The sequence below is a fragment of the Cebidichthys violaceus genome, unplaced genomic scaffold (genome assembly GCF_023349555.1).
Source record: "Cebidichthys violaceus isolate CVI_PGR_0920_01 unplaced genomic scaffold, fCebVio1.0.p SCAF_17, whole genome shotgun sequence".
NCBI lineage: Eukaryota > Metazoa > Chordata > Actinopteri > Perciformes > Stichaeidae > Cebidichthys > Cebidichthys violaceus.
In genome coordinates this window covers 4,438,388-4,455,664 of record NW_027176340.1, presented here as the reverse complement: position 1 = coordinate 4,455,664, position 17,277 = coordinate 4,438,388, and the positions used below count along the sequence as shown (strand labels likewise).

General features: G+C 40.3%; 2 protein-coding genes across 2 annotated transcripts; both read left to right on the top strand.

The window, feature by feature from the left end:
- The first annotated feature begins 73 nt into the window (after nt 1–73).
- wdr82 (WD repeat domain 82) lies at nt 74–4,708 on the top strand. Its single transcript, XM_068712234.1, has 9 exons — nt 74–443; nt 1,437–1,534; nt 1,913–1,979; nt 2,087–2,186; nt 2,302–2,418; nt 2,499–2,654; nt 2,938–3,007; nt 3,146–3,288; nt 4,483–4,708. The coding sequence occupies exons 1-9, from the start codon at nt 283–285 to the stop codon at nt 4,510–4,512; spliced, it is 942 nt and encodes a 313-aa protein (XP_068568335.1). The 5' UTR covers nt 74–282; the 3' UTR covers nt 4,513–4,708.
- Nucleotides 4,709–5,709: 1,001 nt separating this feature from the next.
- twf2 (twinfilin-2) lies at nt 5,710–15,346 on the top strand. The gene is made up of 9 exons (XM_068712233.1): nt 5,710–6,050; nt 9,392–9,570; nt 10,677–10,772; nt 10,891–10,995; nt 11,116–11,130; nt 11,424–11,549; nt 11,700–11,850; nt 14,306–14,427; nt 14,667–15,346. The coding sequence occupies exons 1-9, from the start codon at nt 5,954–5,956 to the stop codon at nt 14,832–14,834; spliced, it is 1,059 nt and encodes a 352-aa protein (XP_068568334.1). The 5' UTR covers nt 5,710–5,953; the 3' UTR covers nt 14,835–15,346.
- Nucleotides 15,347–17,277: the final 1,931 nt, after the last annotated feature.

Genomic DNA, 17,277 nt, shown 5'->3' with positions numbered 1-17,277 from the left:
TTATTCAACTATCGCGATAACTGCTATTTCCGACCAACGCGCGTGTCAACCGCGTCACCGCGTTCGAGGAGGCGGGGCTTGTTTTTCCCTCCCTCCCCACACCCCGTGGATCAGAAGTATCGCAGGCGGGCTTACGTCGCTGTTTTTGAATTATACTTCTTTAAAAACAACAACTGTTGGCACAATTGTAGTTCACATACGTGAATCTGAATTAAGTGACATTTGTAAGCTGATTTAAAGTAGAACGAGGGCCTGCTTCCCCTCAGACAGACAGAGGCCACCATGAAGCTCACGGACAATGTGCTGCGGAGCTTCAGAGTAGCTAAGGTGTTCCGGGAAAACTCGGACAAAATTAACTGTTTCGATTTCAGTTCAAACGGAGAATCTATTATTTCCAGCAGCGACGACGATTCCTTAGTCCTGTACGATTGTACAGAGGGAAAGTAAGAGCGGATTTTGGTTCATTTTGCTCTCTTGTTTTTGTCGTTAGCTAGTTGCTATGCTAGCTAGCGAGGCCTGCTGCACTGCGCTCAAGAATGAATGAGATGTAACGTGTCTGTGTTGAGATGTAACGTGTCTGTGTTTGGATGTAACGTGTCTGTGTGTGCGTGGGGTTTGAAAACAACTGCAAACACCATCAGTCCGCTTCTATTGTCTTACGTTATAAGGTAGTAAGTAACGGTAATATGCATATGTAACGTTAGTAATCGCAGGTAGAAGTAGATCACAAGCAGTTAAAATCAGTTGTACTTGAGTTACAATCAAATAGGCTCGTGACTGTTGTTGTGTTTGAGTTCTTAAATAAACCTCTCAGTGGTGGATAGCTGGGCTTAACTCGTCAACATCAATACGTTTGAGTAATATGTCAACATAAATAGCACTGTAATAATGAGGTAACGTTAATGCGCAGAGAAAAAAACAACCATTTTGATATTTAGGTAATTCACTAATATTATTAAAGTTGAAACTGTTGCTGGTTGTAACTTCTTGAATGTGAACATTTGCTGCTTTTCTCGTTTTTTTTATGCAATTATAAATTGGATATCGTAGTGTTTGGGGTGGGCAAACCAAGCAATTTAAAATGTGTAGTGTTTAATTTATTTATTACTGTTTTCTGACATTTAGTAAAACAAGTAAATAATAGATTATTAAGGAAAACCAATGATTAGCCTAATTGAAAATTACAGCCGTACACTAATCTATCAGCATTTATCTGAATTACAGAAAGAAAACCTTTAAATGTCAGTGCTCAAAGCAGTGTATTCAAATAGTTGATCACCAGTAAAAACAATTTGTCAGTATTCAGAACATAAAGATTTAAGAAAAAGCAATGTGTCTGTGCATTGAGTAATAACCACAACAAGGCAATTAATGCCATACAATGATTTAAATGCATATACTTATTCCCCTCTCTCTCATGATATGATTTGTGGCAGACCTAAGAGGACTCTCTACAGCAAGAAGTATGGAGTGGATCTGATCCGGTACACGCACGCTGCAAACACCGTGGTCTACAGCTCCAACAAAATCGATGGTACGTTGACGCACAAAGACTTTTTTTACGTAGCTTTTTGTCTAAATTGTCAACATGACCTAGTCTTGTTAGTGCGCTCTACATTATAAGCCATAGGGCACAGTGTGTTGGCCTGTTGACGTACACGACCCCGACGGACCGCTGCTGGATTGCGCGGCCCGCTGCTCACTTTGGTCTGAGGTAGTTGTTTGTACAGTTTGAGGGTCTGTGATTCTGCCCCATACAGGAGCTAACTGTACAAGTGACTGCCTTGCCCACGGTCGAGTCAACTCAACTCAGCTGCCTGTCATCAACTTTGTGTTTTTTTTAAATGTCGGCTTGTTTCTTGCCGCTGCCGGCGAGGTTTCATGTCTGTTTTTTGTGTTGTTTTTTGTAAAGATACTATCCGATACCTTTCTCTTCATGACAACAAATACATCCGCTACTTTCCTGGGCACAACAAAAGGTGAGACGGTCCGTGTGAACATTGATTTGATGTGGTGTTGAGTTGGAAGTTCCTCGGTTCTCATGTTTTCCTCTCTTTTTTTTTTTTTTGTGTGTGTGTGTAACCAGGGTTACATCTCTCTCCATGTCTCCTGTGGACGACATGTTTATTTCTGGCTCATTAGATAAAACCATCAGACTTTGGGATTTGCGGTCGCCTAACTGTCAGGTGAGTCTGTTTTTTGTAACTTGGTGAGCAGCCACACTTGTTGCACTAATATGAAATTGTAAAAAAAAAAGGGATAGCTGATGTCAACCTTCTCTTGTCATCTTGTCAATTTTAGGGTTTGATGCACCTGCAGGGGAAGCCAGTGTGCTCCTTTGATCCAGAGGGTTTAATTTTTGCTGCAGGAATAAATTCAGAGATGGTTAAACTTTATGACCTGCGGTCGTTTGACAAGGTAAGTTTGATAGGAAGAGTAAAATGAAATGGCTTTAATTTAATAAGAGCAAGATATTCACAGCGCCTCTTGTCAAACAGGGTCCTTTCGCCACCTTCAAGCTTCAGTACGACCGGACGTGCGAGTGGACGGGACTCAAGTTCAGCAATGACGGAAAGCTCATTCTTCTTTCTACAAATGGCGGAGCCCTCCGTGTCTTAGATGCTTTTAAGGGTGCTGTGCTACATTCCTTCGGGGTGAGAGAGGACATGCACAATGTGTGAAAATATTTATTACTACACAAAAGACAGACTTCACATCTGAATCACACAGTTGGGACAGTGCGGCAGTGAAAATGACAAATGTTTGGAAAACCCTGACTCAGTCAAATCCCACCGGTTCAATGGCGCTTTACAACGGTGGAGCTATTGATTGAGGGTTTTTTAAATGAGGATCTGATAACTTCTCAACAAATTGTTGTCTTTTGCAGTACTAATGTGCTCAGAATCATTGCTAATGGCTGCTGTTATTAACCCACAGGGCTACAACAACAGTAAAGCTGTCAACCTGGAGGCGTCGTTCACTCCGGATTCACAGTTTGTTATGATCGGTACGTTTCTCAGAAATAGATTCATTCATTATTTACGTAAGGAGTTCTATCACAATCATTAAAAGCCCCCGAGTGATTGGATTTTTAATTCTAATGTTTTCATGAAACGTTTGTTTTGGTTTTGTCCGTGTATGTCAGGCTCTGAGGACGGAAAGATCCACGTGTGGAATGCAGAGAACGGCATGAAGGTGGCGTTGTTGGACGGGAAGCACACGGGGCCGATAAGCTGCCTGCAGTTCAACCCCAAGTTCATGACGTTTGCAAGTGCCTGCTCCAACATGGTGAGTGAGGACAAGAAGCGTTTCGCAAGCAGATTCCTTTAGGATTCCTTTTGAAGCTGCATTAAGTAGTTGAACACAAGGGGGCCTCAGCCTTTCGAATCTTACGGAAGAACCAGCTTCCCAAATAAATGAGGGAAAAAAACAAAAACATGATTGAAAAAATTGCCCATTTCAGCTGTAATGAAAAAAATATATATATTTTGCTTTGCTGCCAGACGATGTGAAATGAAGGGTGCATTCAGGGTCATATTTTCTCACCACACACTTTGGAGCTCTTACTGGCGCAGGTTGGTCCATTTCGTGTCGCTGCATGCGAGGCACAACATAAGCAAGTTCATGTTTGTTGCCACGTGATGATGTGTTTAGCCGGTCAACAAAATGCTGCTTTGTTTGAATTACTATGTGGTTTTTTTTAGATATAAAACATTTAGATAGAAAAGTAACTCGCTTTGTAAATTACCTAAAATAATATGTTTTTAATTGAATCTGTCCCTTTGGCAGTACATCCGCGTCCAACTAGGTGGTGCTGTGAGACCCACCGATAGTGGTTTAAGTTGTTCTATGAGAATGAAGTGTTAATAACGTGTTTGTGTAATGATGTCACTAAACGGAGCATTTCACAGTGACGATCAACGTAACAATCGTCTTAGTCATGTGATTTTATTATTGTGTTTTTTGGTAACACTCTCAGGGCCCACAATGAGTACCATCTGAACCTGTGCACCCGTGGTACAGCTTAAGGGGTGACCGTGGCTAAGTGGAGAGCAGGGCCGCCTTTCAATCAAAGGGTCGTCGGTTCGATCCCTGGCTCCTGCTCTACTAGTCTCATGTCAATGCGTCCTTGAGCAAGACACTTAACCCCAAAAATTGCTCCCGTAGCTGCGCCTACGGTGTGTAGATAGATACTGAATTGTAAGTCGCTTTGGATAAAAGCGTCTGCTAAACGACTGTAATGTAATGTAATGTAAGGGAGTGACTGTGAGCTTTTCATGTCGTTCAGCTCAGTTTGTTATTTTTCCGCTGTCAGCAAACAGGAAAAGAGATTTAGATTCTTATATCTTAATGTGCACAAGACAACGTGAAAGTAAATTAAATGGATGTACTTCAAGTGTGATGTTTCACACTTTGCTCTCTATGGAGCGCACAAAAGCACCAGCAATTACAAAATGGTTTGAATGCTCTCTTGTTTTTCAGGCGTTCTGGCTCCCGACCATCGATGACTGATGACAACACAATGGAGGCCGAGCTTCTGTTGGAGGCCAAGCGAGCGGCTGGGGTTAGCTCAGTCACCTCGGTGTACATTTCACAGGAAGCGTTATTATACAGTTCTAATTGTAAATAAGTAGTTTGCAGAAATAGATCATTTGTCTATTGTTCTTTTTTTCATATTTCTATTTAACATTAAATTGTCTCTTGGTAAGACGTTGGTTTTTGTCAATTTATTATTGTGATGTGTGTACGTGTGTATTACACAAGTCATATTTATCTGACTCAACCACAGATTTTCCATCCAAACCTACTTATTTTTGTCTCGATTCATAGATTTGTATCGGTTTAGAAAGTCAGTTTAAAATGGCCGAAGCCTTTAGATGATGTAGTGGACTTTATATAGCATCTTTGCTTTATTAATCACATTTCTATAACACAAAAGGAAATCATTTTTAGAAGTATGAATAGGTTACAACTCTAAACACATTTGCAGTTTTTGATCTAGACTTTTATTTTTACATCTTGCTTATGAGTTTAAGTTGTCAGTGTAATATTCATTTAATGTTTGATTTCCAGTTAAAAATGATTTAGTAATTTTAAATCAGGAGTAAATACATGTCACTTGTAAGTTTGGGGATCTGGGGTTTGGAAAATGCTGTCGCCACGTCCAGGTGATTTGTGACGGCAAAAACATCTTACTCAATCTGTTGACCGTCACGGCGGTCATTTGTAAATTGAGGTCAACAAAGTTGGATGAGTTGGGTAAACTTTCCAAAAACAGCAACACACTGTAATTTTCCTCCCCACCTCAGCCCAAATCATTGCTCTGTGATTCATAAACAGCAGGTGATTTCGCTCAAACATGGTTAAACATGATATAACTCATTCCAACATGAGAGCAGTTCTGGGTGTTAACAGTAAAATAGTTCAGTGGGGTGTCTTCCCCCCAGAAATCTGTCATCCTACCAAAAGCTTTCTCATGACAGCACATCCTACTTGAATTGTTCTTGGCTCAGAAATTGGCAATTAGGTTTGCAGGTCAAGGTCTCCTGCTGTGTTGTGTTGGGGGGGGGGTGTCACAGCCCAGTGCTGGCCAGTCAGTCATTGAGAGCTAAATTTGGGAGCGAGGTGATCAGGTTCCATGTCTGTGTGCACATGATACTGTCCTAGTTACTTGAGCGATGTCCCTTCTCACACTGTCGCACTCTCTCAACGAGTCCAGACACATTCAGCGATCCTGTTCTTCAGCAGTCAGAACTGAACTTAGTCACATCATCTGAAGTGAAGGAAGGTTTTTGTCAACAGGCTCCTCTGGTTGGACTTTAGTGTCTCTTGACTGGACTGAATATTTGGGCCCAGCGCTGTGGAGCTCCCGTCTGTTTCGTCTTCTTCTTCTTCTTGTCTTTTGACGAGCCTGCTGCAGTGCTTGGCGGGAGGAAGAGACTGCTGACCCGCCATGTTTCTCGCGCTAGTGGTGACGCAGGAGCTGAGGGACTTCCTGGCCAGGGCAAGAGGTGGAGTAGTGCGCCTCATCAAGGTGCGCATCCAAGATGGTGAGTGACCCAGGACAGTGGAGCAGTCCAACCAGAGGATCAGTTGGGTCTCAGTAGGTTGTAAGACATGAATCGTGAAGTTAGTTTTGTGTTTCGGTGTGATTTGATTTATAGCATCCATAGATTGTTTTGAGTTTGAGAAAAAAAAAAACATCTTACACAATGTGTTGGCCAACTCTCCAGAACAAATCACTGTCATCTGCGAAAGCAAGTTCTTTATACATTCGCTCCGACAGTGAATACCAACACTGTTGGGTTGTGGCCCCTTTAAATGTCTACTTGTGACCACTAATCACACAGTGTGGTCTTTGTTAACATGAAGTGTGAACAGTTCAGTCATGGAGTGTTGAAAGTTTTCGGTGTTCAAGAAATCATGACAAATATACAGTTTTGTGTCAGATATATATGAAAATAGTTTAACTTTATCCGTTCAGCATTTGTTGACCCCTCAGATTTTTCCTGGGACCCTTTGTGGGGTCCCAACCCCCAGGTTCAAAACCACTACTTTATGATTGAATCTATACCTAAAGCATAGCTGTAGTGGCTTCCAGTGGTCTGTCATGTCCCTTTTCTATTAACTGTAAACTCTTTGTTTTTAAACCATAGACCTATGGCTTCCAACCTGGGGTTCGGGACCCTCACAAGGGGCCGTGAGATTAAATAAGTGGTCACAAGATGATTATAGAAAATATTAAAATACAAAATGATCTTTACTTCTAAGTACAATTTCTAATCTTAGCTTTTTTTTCTTGTAAAAATAAAGTTACATTTAGTTTTACCTCTAAAATATATTCTCATGAATCTACAGTAATCACTGCAGTTTGTGCCTCTCATGTTACCGTCACATGTAACTCACATCCCTCTTTGTGAAAATAATGTACTGGTTATCTTTGAAAGTAACAAACGTGTTGTTTAACTCTTCTATGTTGTTGAAATACATTCTGTTTATTACACCATATAAATGATGAAGACAAACAAATGTAAATATTAAAAATAGAAAGTTCAATGTAACATCAGTTTGAACTAATATAACTGATTGTACGAGTTCTCAAATTTAGTTTCACATGTTAGAAATTAAGCAAGAAACTGTTATTTCCAGCTACCATCTTTGTTTGGGTTTTATAAAAAGTGTAATTTTTGTATCCAGTTCGAAGATTCTTTAAAAGATTGTGGTAATATCTTCAGAACTATTTTTTTGGGGGGAAAAAAAGATGCTTGTCTTTGTGACTTGAGTGTCATGGCAAAACATGAGCAGTGTAAAGGAAAATAGTTGCACACTCGCAAAAAATATTTTAAAAAAATGTAACGATGTTTCGACACGACATGTCGAAACGTTTGTAGATTATGAAATATATTTGGCATCGTGGCTACGATTGCGCGACTATTTTCCTTTTACTCTTGTGCTGTCACCGTGGTCAGCACCTCTCCAACACTCTCTCATCCCGAAAACATGAGAGCACAAACTGTGGCTTAATTGAAAACCAAATTAGGACTCTCATATTGTTTTCGTGCGAGTAAGAATTGCGTCGAGGCGTCACTAATGGGCGTGGCTTCATATTGAGGAGTCACAAACCAAAAACAAAGTTGCTGAAACACTGCTATGGACTTTGTCTAACATCCAAGAAAAGAGGATTGTGGTCAGTGTGTCAGCTGAGCAGCGGTCAGTGAGGCAATAAGTCTCTAGGTAGCAGATTATGAAGGTGGACTGATATGTTCACGAGGTGTTCATATCTTGTTTTGGTATATGACACTGTAATCTGCTTCGTGACAGATGCATTCTGGGGCTATCTTTGTGAGCCGTGCCTCTCATATCAAATATTTAGTCTCATATTTGAAGCATCGATGTCAACAGAGGTGAGCTCGGTGCGACAAGGGACGCGCCGTCGCAAAGCTGAAAGACTGTCAGGCCTGTTTCACTTCCTCGCTGCGGCGCTGTGGTCTTTCCAGGCGTCACTTGGCTATTTTGAGCGAAGTGTGACGCGACTCGGTTCCTTGCCGTGACACTCGTGTTCGTTTCAATGTCAAAAGAGAAACAAGATCATTCTGGTCGATTTCATCACCGCTGGCTTCGGTATGCCACCTGGTTTCCTCTCACCAAACTGACCCCCCCCCCCCCCCCCCCCCCCCCCCCCCCCCGATAGCTTATGATTTGATTTGATTGTTTTAAACATGAAGGAAAAAGGGGAAACCTAAAGTGAGTCATTTACATACAGTCAGATGCTAATACAGACCTATAAAAACAGGGACTAAGAGAGAATGTCTGATGGAAAGTATGTGTGCGTGCAGAGCTGGAATGTGTTGTGGCTCAAAATAGCAACAAGCCCCAAGAGATGGTCAGGAAATCCCCCTGCACCCCATAAGGACATCAGACTTTAGAGTATGTTTCGTGATTTCCAAGCTCGCAGAGTTCTGATTTTCTGGTTTGGTTTTGTCAATTTCATTGAGAGATTTAACCTCATCCTGTCAAGGCAGTCGGAAATCAATCAGAAGTTGGTCTTTGCCTTCTTTCACCACGTGGAGCAAACAGTGAGACCTCACGGACAGAGAGTTTCAGTCGGACTTCGTGTGTTCACACGAGAAGCGGTGCCGAAACAAACAGTCAATCGATTAGTCTGTCGGAAAATGTTTTCACAATCGACCAAAAATGTCAAACTTTTTCAGGTTCTAACGGCTCTTTTCTCTGTTTTGTAAACACTATTTATCTATTAATGGATAAAATGATCTGCACTTTAATCATTAATGAACATCATTCTTAGCTACACCTGTAGTTGACCCCAAAAAAAGAATAAAGGTTGATGAAACCTTATTTTAATAGTCTGTATAGCAAAGGTTGAGTTCAAGTTCAACTACATTACTATGAGAATATGTAGGTTCATGAATTGTCACATATACTCTATAGATAATCTCTTACACCACTTCAACTAATAAGATATTGAAATGTTACAAATACTATATATACTATACTGAAAGTGTTTAAAAGTTGTTTCAAATTAGACGCGTGTGTTAAAGAAACATCCCATTCCTCTTTAATGTAAAACATCGTTGTACTTCGGTTAAAGGAGTAAAACTATGTAGCTCATCTGAGTTTAAAGAAGTAAAGTAATAAGTTAGTGAACAGATATAAAACTGTGATAAAGTCAAGAGTGTGGATAGAGTAACGTTGTAACATCACTGTATTGTATAAAGGCTCAATAAGCATGAATCCTCCTACATATAAACCATTGCTATCCCTGACTGGAGACCATAGTCTGACTTGTACTGTATGTATCAATGTGCTCTGTGAAGGCTGTGCTGTATATAGGGGGGGTAAGGTATGTGATGAGTGGAGCTCTGATTTTCAGAGCAGCTGGTGCTGGGGGCCTACAGAGAGCCAGAAAAGAGCTGGGACCAGGATTATGATCACTTCCTGCTTCCTCTCCTGGACGACCAGGAGCCCTGCTACATCCTTTACCGCCTCGACTCCCAGAATGCACAGGGCTACGAGTGGCTCTTCATATCGTGGTCTCCTGATCAGTCTCCGGTGAGTCGTGCCACATATTCTTCGTTCAGCACCACATAGTAAAGCTACACACACACACACACACACACACACACACACACACACACACACACACACACACATTGCTGTTGATAATGAGAGCCTCAAATGTAACATTAACATTTTAAGTAAATACTTCCAACAATTTTGTATTGCATTTCCAAACAGAACAATCCTGTACTCTGTCGATCACATGTACTCACTTTTGTTATTGGTCCTTAGACAAAATTCATACCGGCAAGCAGCATCAGTACCATATGTGTGTTTAAACATAGCCAAGAGAAAAACTAGCAACCGTTACCAGCAGCCCCTCTAAAGATCCATACAGATGAATCATAAACACAACTGCACTGGCATCATCCGGTTGTAAGCAGTAATAGTATGTTTATCATACAATAAGAAATGTAAATGTCAAGGGATGGATATGTTTCCTACAGAGAACATTGTGTTAGGCCTGCTAGAAAGAAGCTGAGTTTAAGAATAGGGTTATGATGAAAGGAAGTGGAAGAAAAGTGGTGGAGTGAAAAAAAGCACTCTTGTTTTTACAACGGATAGAATATAACTAAATACATTTACTCAAGTATTGTATTTTAAGATAACTTTACTCCACTACATTTTGGAAGCAAATTTTGTACTTTCTACTCCATTTATTTGATAGCTTTAGTTACTTAATTATTAATTATCACTAGAATTTGTATACAATATAAAGTAATAAAAAGCAGCTCCATCTTTACCAGCTTCAACATTCAGGTGATGGATACATTATTGCATCCCTAACTATAAACCAGTAATATCATTCTGAAATGGGCCTTTCTGCATAAAAAGTACTTTATCTTTTCTTATTTAATGCTAAAACGTTTGTAATTTTCCTTGAGCAAGAATTTAAAGGCAAAGCATTTTTTCACTGTAAGATTGATTTTTTTAATTTAATATAAAGACATTACCTTACTTAAGATACGTTCACCGCTGGCTCTTACTTAGCAATGTAGCAATTCAGTCTTGAATTTCGATCTTGCCTAAAAACGGTTTCCACCTGACAGCAACATAAATACAAACAGTTCATATATGTTCCACTCTGTTGGCTGCAGGTAAAACAAAAGATGTTGTATGCAGCCACCCGTGCCACAGTGAAGAAAGAGTTTGGCGGTGGCCATTTGAAGTACGAGATGTTCGGCACAGCTGAGGTCAGAAATGTTTTTAAATTCATGATCATTTATCATGATGACAGATGTGATGACGTGTTTTAGAGGTGTTTGTCCCGTTCTGCCTGTAAAGGGCCTTTTGTTTTGCTTGAAACACTAGGAGGACATCTGTTTGCTGGGCTACCAGCATCATGTGTCGTCCTGCTCGGGTCCTGCCCCGCTCACGTTAGCCGAGCAGGAGCTCCAGAGGATCAAGATCTCAGAGGTCAGAGGTCAACGCGTCCTCAGCAGTGCTGTCATCGTTGTATGTTTTACGATCTGCTTGTGTCTGTAATATAACTTCCTTTGTTTGAAATGTAACGTTTCGTTGTCGTTTCCTTTGCAGGGCCGAGTTAAACAGGTATGTTGGTGCATTATTTACAGATTTCAGAACTACACATCTATTGATTATCAGTCATAATTTATGAAAATACTTTTGTACTACAGTGTGGAAAATGTAAAGCTATGTTATCCAATGACACACTTTCTGGATCTCCCTTAGAGGCTTGAAAATATAGTCAAGACTGTGTGTGTGTGTGTGTGTGTGTGTGTGTGTGTGTGTGTGTGTGTGTGTGTGTGTGTGTGTGTGTGTGCGTGCGTGCGTGCGTGCGTGCGTGTGTGCGTGTGCGTGTGCGCGCTTGCTGCCCCCTGCAGGTGAAGACAGAGATAAGCGTGGAGAGTAAGCACCAGACATTTCAGGGCGTCGCTTTCCCACTGCAGGAAACAGCCAAACGAGCCCTGCAGCAACTCGCCCAAAAACGCATCAACTACATACAACTGGTGAGCCTGAGGAGTTCCATACAACACTGAGCTTTCCCCCCAAAAAAACGACAGAGTCGTTGTCACAATCCGTGTTGATATATTAAGCTGCTGATGTTTTACTTTGAGAGAAAAGCATCCTGTATTCTGTGCTTTATTACTGTGTTTCAGAGGTTGGATGTAGAGAAGGAGACAATCGAGCTGGTCCACTCCAACCCGACAGACACTCGTGATTTGCCCCGCAGAGTTCCCCAAGACACTCCTAGATACCACTTCTTCCTTTACAAGCACTCCCACGAAGGAGACTACCTGGAATCTGTCGGTATGTCCCCAAATCCTTGTCCTTTGATAATCGTCTTTTTTTTCCTAATCTGTACAAGATGTGCACAGGAACGCAATAACACACATTTACAGCTGCAATACAGATGCTGAGAGAAAGAGAGCAACAGCGCATGACATACTTTCTACATCGGTGGGTCCTATTGTGACCCCTAAAAACGAAGCAATAGGTTCTTTTTCTTAACATTTCTTATTACATTTAACACTTGAAATGATGAAGGACTTTGCAAATGACAAGGTAGTACAAAATGTAAACCATACTTTGGGCTTTAATTTTTACTTCTTTACTTAAGATTTCATTTCAAACTTACTTTTTTTCTTGAGATCTTGAGTAGATAATAATGAGAATCAACATAAAACAACAAAAATCATACCCTTTAAACTAAAAAAAAGAAAAAATGATATAAAAAACTTGACTAAACTTCTTTACAGCCATTTGGACATTGTATAGCAGGGTAAACACAGACGTAATTGATGAAAAAAGGGATTTTGGACCCATCCAGCCATTCTGGTGAGCCAACATTCACAATACCAGGAGCCTGGTCCACCTAAATGCAACAGGGCCATAATTAATGTTATTAACGACACCTGTGTTTACCCTAAAATGACATGTCTTAATAGCTGCTGTGAAAAGGGCCTACAGTTATGCCCCTCCCACTTGTTAGTTTGATTCAGCACACCTGGGCCTTCCAGGCTATAAAACCGGGGCTGCGGTCAAAACAATTACCTCCTAACCTCTACTCCTAACCACTTTTCCTTGACCTCTATGGAAGACGTCATGGGTTCAAGGAAATATATGAAGGAGAATTCATGAGGAATTAGGAAAAGACAAACGTGGAGTTCAGAGAATCCAAATCTTCTTTCATTAAGCTATGTAATTATGATGCGAAGTCAGATCCATGCAGGCTTTATGAAGAGCTTCTTTTGTGAGAGGATGCTTCACTCGTGGCATGTGAAAGAGAGAAACCAAAGGTCTATCTTTCCTGCTGCTGTCACACTTAAGATCAACACTGCCTCCAGCAGAAACTCGAAATTCACTCGCACAATATCTATGAAACTGTTCAATATCAATAATTCCTTTGTGCAATAATGTAAATTCAACGGTTCGGGGACATTTAGCTTTTTAACAGTTCAATAATTTATCATAGGCGTAGCTTGTTTTGTTTCTACTGATGGTTCTTGTTATTGAGAATGAGAATTTGTTCATTGACGGTTTACTATATTTACTGTTCATTTTATTTAATATTCTTGTTTTTTTATACTTATTTGTTACTTTTCAAAGTAAATAAACACATCTAAAATGAAACGACTGTCTATTCATATTCATCAACATGAATCCCATTAGTTTATGACTGTATGAGTATAATTGTTAAAACTGTTCAAGAACGGCATATCGTTTGTTTTCATGGACGGCCGAATGGTGAGTCACCTTAAATGTTTCCGCCGCAAGGAATTGTGGGACGACATTATCTTCTTTCCTTTGGTAAAGGAAGGTCCAGTGTTTCCTTTGCTAAAGGAGATAAGAAAGGAAGCATTGAAGCACCTTTCCTGAGCATTTACAGAATTCGAACAGCTCTCATCATGGCGGCCATTTAGATACTTCCGGATCATTTCACTCAGTTAACCTTCCTAAGCAAAAAGGACCTTTCCACCGCAGCCCTGGTCCATGTGATCGCTGTCTCTCTCCCTTCCTACAGCTGACTTCCACCCTGCACCACCTCCAGCATGCAACAGCACATGTGACACACATCCATGACGCACTGCTTTCATTTGCTGACATTGCTGATCTACACACTCCATTGTTCATTTGAGTTGAAGTTGAGTTTCATTTCTGCGCGGACTCCCTGTTTGTCACATTCCCCAAGCCAGTTTGTGACACTTCTCACCAGGATTTTCAGTTCAACCAAATACTGATTTTACTTTTGGAATTGTTTCCTTTGAAGAATTTGTTAAGGCCTGAATGCGACTGTGGCTCAGTGGCAGAGCAGGGTCGTCCTTCGATCGGAGGATCAGCGATCCGATCCATCTTGATGTGGCCTTGGGCGAGACACTTAACCCCAGATTGTCCCTGCAGTGTATGAATGGGCATGAATGATTAGACAGTCCTGATAGGCATGCAGCGTTAAAGCACTTTGAGTGTTCGGAAGACTAGAAAAGCGCTAATCAAGTACAAGTCTCATTTACCATGAAGAGGTGAACGTATCCAATACGTCACAAGAAAAAAGGCTAAATTTAGAAGATTTTTTTCATTTTTAATGTGACAGAAATGTATGTTTTCCTTTTTTTTTTTTAAACTCATTTAATCATCTAGACACCCTCCAGATCAGTCTTTGGGCCTCTTTGTGGGTTTTTGTCCCCAGATTTCAAACCACTACATAAACATCAAATATTTACTTATAATGCTTATGAATCATCTTCTTCTCTTCCCCTGTCTGCAGTGTTCATATACTCCATGCCTGGATACAGCTGTAGCATTAAGGAGCGGATGTTGTATTCCAGCTGCAAGAGTCGACTACTGGAGGACGTGGAGAAAGATTACTATTTGGAAATAGCTAAAAAGGTAATGGAAGGATAGAAAAATGACACAACACAGTTTCATACAGGATTGTAGCTGCAGTGAGAACACCGAGGTCACGTTCTCTGTTTATTTTTATTTCAGAGGCTGATTTCTGTTTTTTGACTCAATATATTTAAATTTGACTCATGACCTCAGCATTTCTAATATCCAGGTTATTCATGTTCAGCCTGAAATCCAAGCACAATGTTTCATTCACCTGCATTTTCTACATCTATGCGCAGTTGGAGATTGATAACGGAGATGAACTGACAGACGAGTTTCTGTACGATGAGGTCCATCCCAAGCAGCACGCTCACAAACAGGCCTTCGCTAAGCCCCGCGGCCCAGCAGGAAAAAGGGGACATAAGCGCCTCATTAAAGGGACAGGAGAGACCTTACAGAACAGCTAGAGGGGGACACAGCGCTCCCAGAGTCGAGTCTGCAGTTCCAGCCCTCCCTATTGCCCCAGACCCACTAACACCTCGTCAGGCACAGAGGAAGGAGCACAGTGACGGGTGTCCTCTGTTGTTTGAAACACTTGTGCTGTATAACTAATGTGTTTTTGATGGAAAATATGCTGATAAAGTATCTGACTCTCCCACAGACAAGTCTTAAACGCAAACATTTATATATATATACAAAATTGTATTGATAACTTCCTCAATTAAAAAACAAAAAAGAGTCGGGCTGGAACCCTGGCAGATGGCCTTGTTATTGTGAAGCTAATTTGTCTGTTTCTTCCATACTTATAAAAAATAGATCTACAGTTTACAATATAATAGATGTGTAATGAATTGTACATGCTTAGTCAGACGTTTCAGTCCTCATGTCTGGCCTTCAATACAAGTTTTGTACCAATAATGTTTGTACGGCAATATGAAAGGAAATTCCAAATAAATTCTGTTTATACTGTGGTATTAGACCTTCTTGGTAGAGATTTGTGTGTTTTTATTAAGCATGCATACTTCTTGTTACATAAATGTTACATGTGCTACATGGTTAGGGGGGGGGGGGGGGACTTGTTTAGTGTTGTTGGCCTGTTATGTTGAGATAAATTAAATTGTGGTTTTAAATTCGACCAACGGCTGTACATCCAGGCATCCACACGACAACCACCTCTTGTCACGGCGGTGAGGTTGCAGTGTTTGAAAGACTGCACTGTGTTGATTTAACTGCATGGAAATCAATTCAGCAGGAGTTCTGGCCAGTGTAGCGTCAGGCTACAGAGTAAGTACACGTGCAAACCATCAACAAGCCACAAATCAAGACTCCTAGTTCACTTCCTATAACCGCTCTCTTAACCCTCCTGTTATCTTGCGGGTCAAATTGACCCGTGTCAAAGTTTGAAAATCAACGTTGTAATTAACGTTTAAAAATATATATATATATATATATATATATATATATATATATATATATATATATATATATATATATATATATATATATATCATGCATTTGCAACAACCCCCTGCAGGTTTATATAACAGAGATGATGTTCTGACCCGGCAGTGAAAATGGAGGCTATAAGGGGTCAGAAGTGTCAAGTTTAGACCATTTCTTTCTTTGAAAACGTGAGACAAAGTATTTCTTACTCCCTCCCACCATGTTTCACCCCATTTCTCACACACTCTTTCTCACTACCCCACCTGTGAGAGAAATACAGATACTATTTTGACTTTGACGGGAACCTTTTATGTCAATTCAGATTATGACGGTACTGATTATGAACCGTCAGATGAGGAAACTGATATACTTGTTCCTCCAAGCGAGACATTCGTGTCATAAATTGTGAAATACTGTGGTCATCCTCACCCAATACACGTCAGCCAAGACTGTCTGCCGAAAATATTATAAAGACAAAATGTATTTGAACAAAGCACACAGTGACGACATGTCACTCGTGTGCTGTGTAGACACATATACACACACACACACACACACACACACACACACCTCGTTCATTGTGCTCATCTCTTGTTCATTTTTGTAAATGTCTGTTCCTTAACACTATAAATAAACAGAAATCAAATTTACTTTCAATACAAATCCTTATGACTCATTTGGCTTGATTTTGAGTGAGCGGGTCAATATGACCCTGAACAGCAGAGGTGTCTCATCTCTATTTATCTACATCACCCCATGAAAAAAAAAAAGTTTCAAAATGTAAAAAATGTTTTGAAATAAATACATGTTATGGTAGACTAATGCAATTTATATCTAAGTTTTTCCAAAGTACCTAAAAAAATAGTTTGAACATGTATTTTTCATGAAAACGAATGGGTTATCCTAATTGAACTATGATCAATGGAGGGGTGAATAACTCCATTCCACTAAATACTGATTGAATTGTTAGTAATGGAGTTGGTGATGAGGGACAAACTATATTTATTAGGATTTTTTGGTTTCTGACCACTTTTGGATGATTAAAAAAATGCACCGGGTCAAATTGCTCTCTCTTCCCTTTGTCAACTAATTAGCCATAAGTGTCTTGGTTGACAAAAAAAAATCTTAAACTGATTAGTTGCATTCATTGTCCCAATAAAAAAAAATTGGGAATAGTAAAGCTCAGTCATTACTGAAACAAAACTAATAGTCCACAGCCAGGGTTGCAGATACAACGCTCTCAATGACAATGCTATGGTGATGTTTAGCAGGGTTAATATTCACTGTGCTAACAATCTTAGTTTAGCATGCTAACATTTGTTAATTATCATTAAACACAAAGTGCAACAGGCAGCAGTACAGCATAATGGGGATGACATCAGTTTTGCAGGGATTTGGTCATAAACAAAGTTCTGATTGAAGTATAATGTTGACCTGATGATGGTGCTGTATAAACAGTCCAGGATC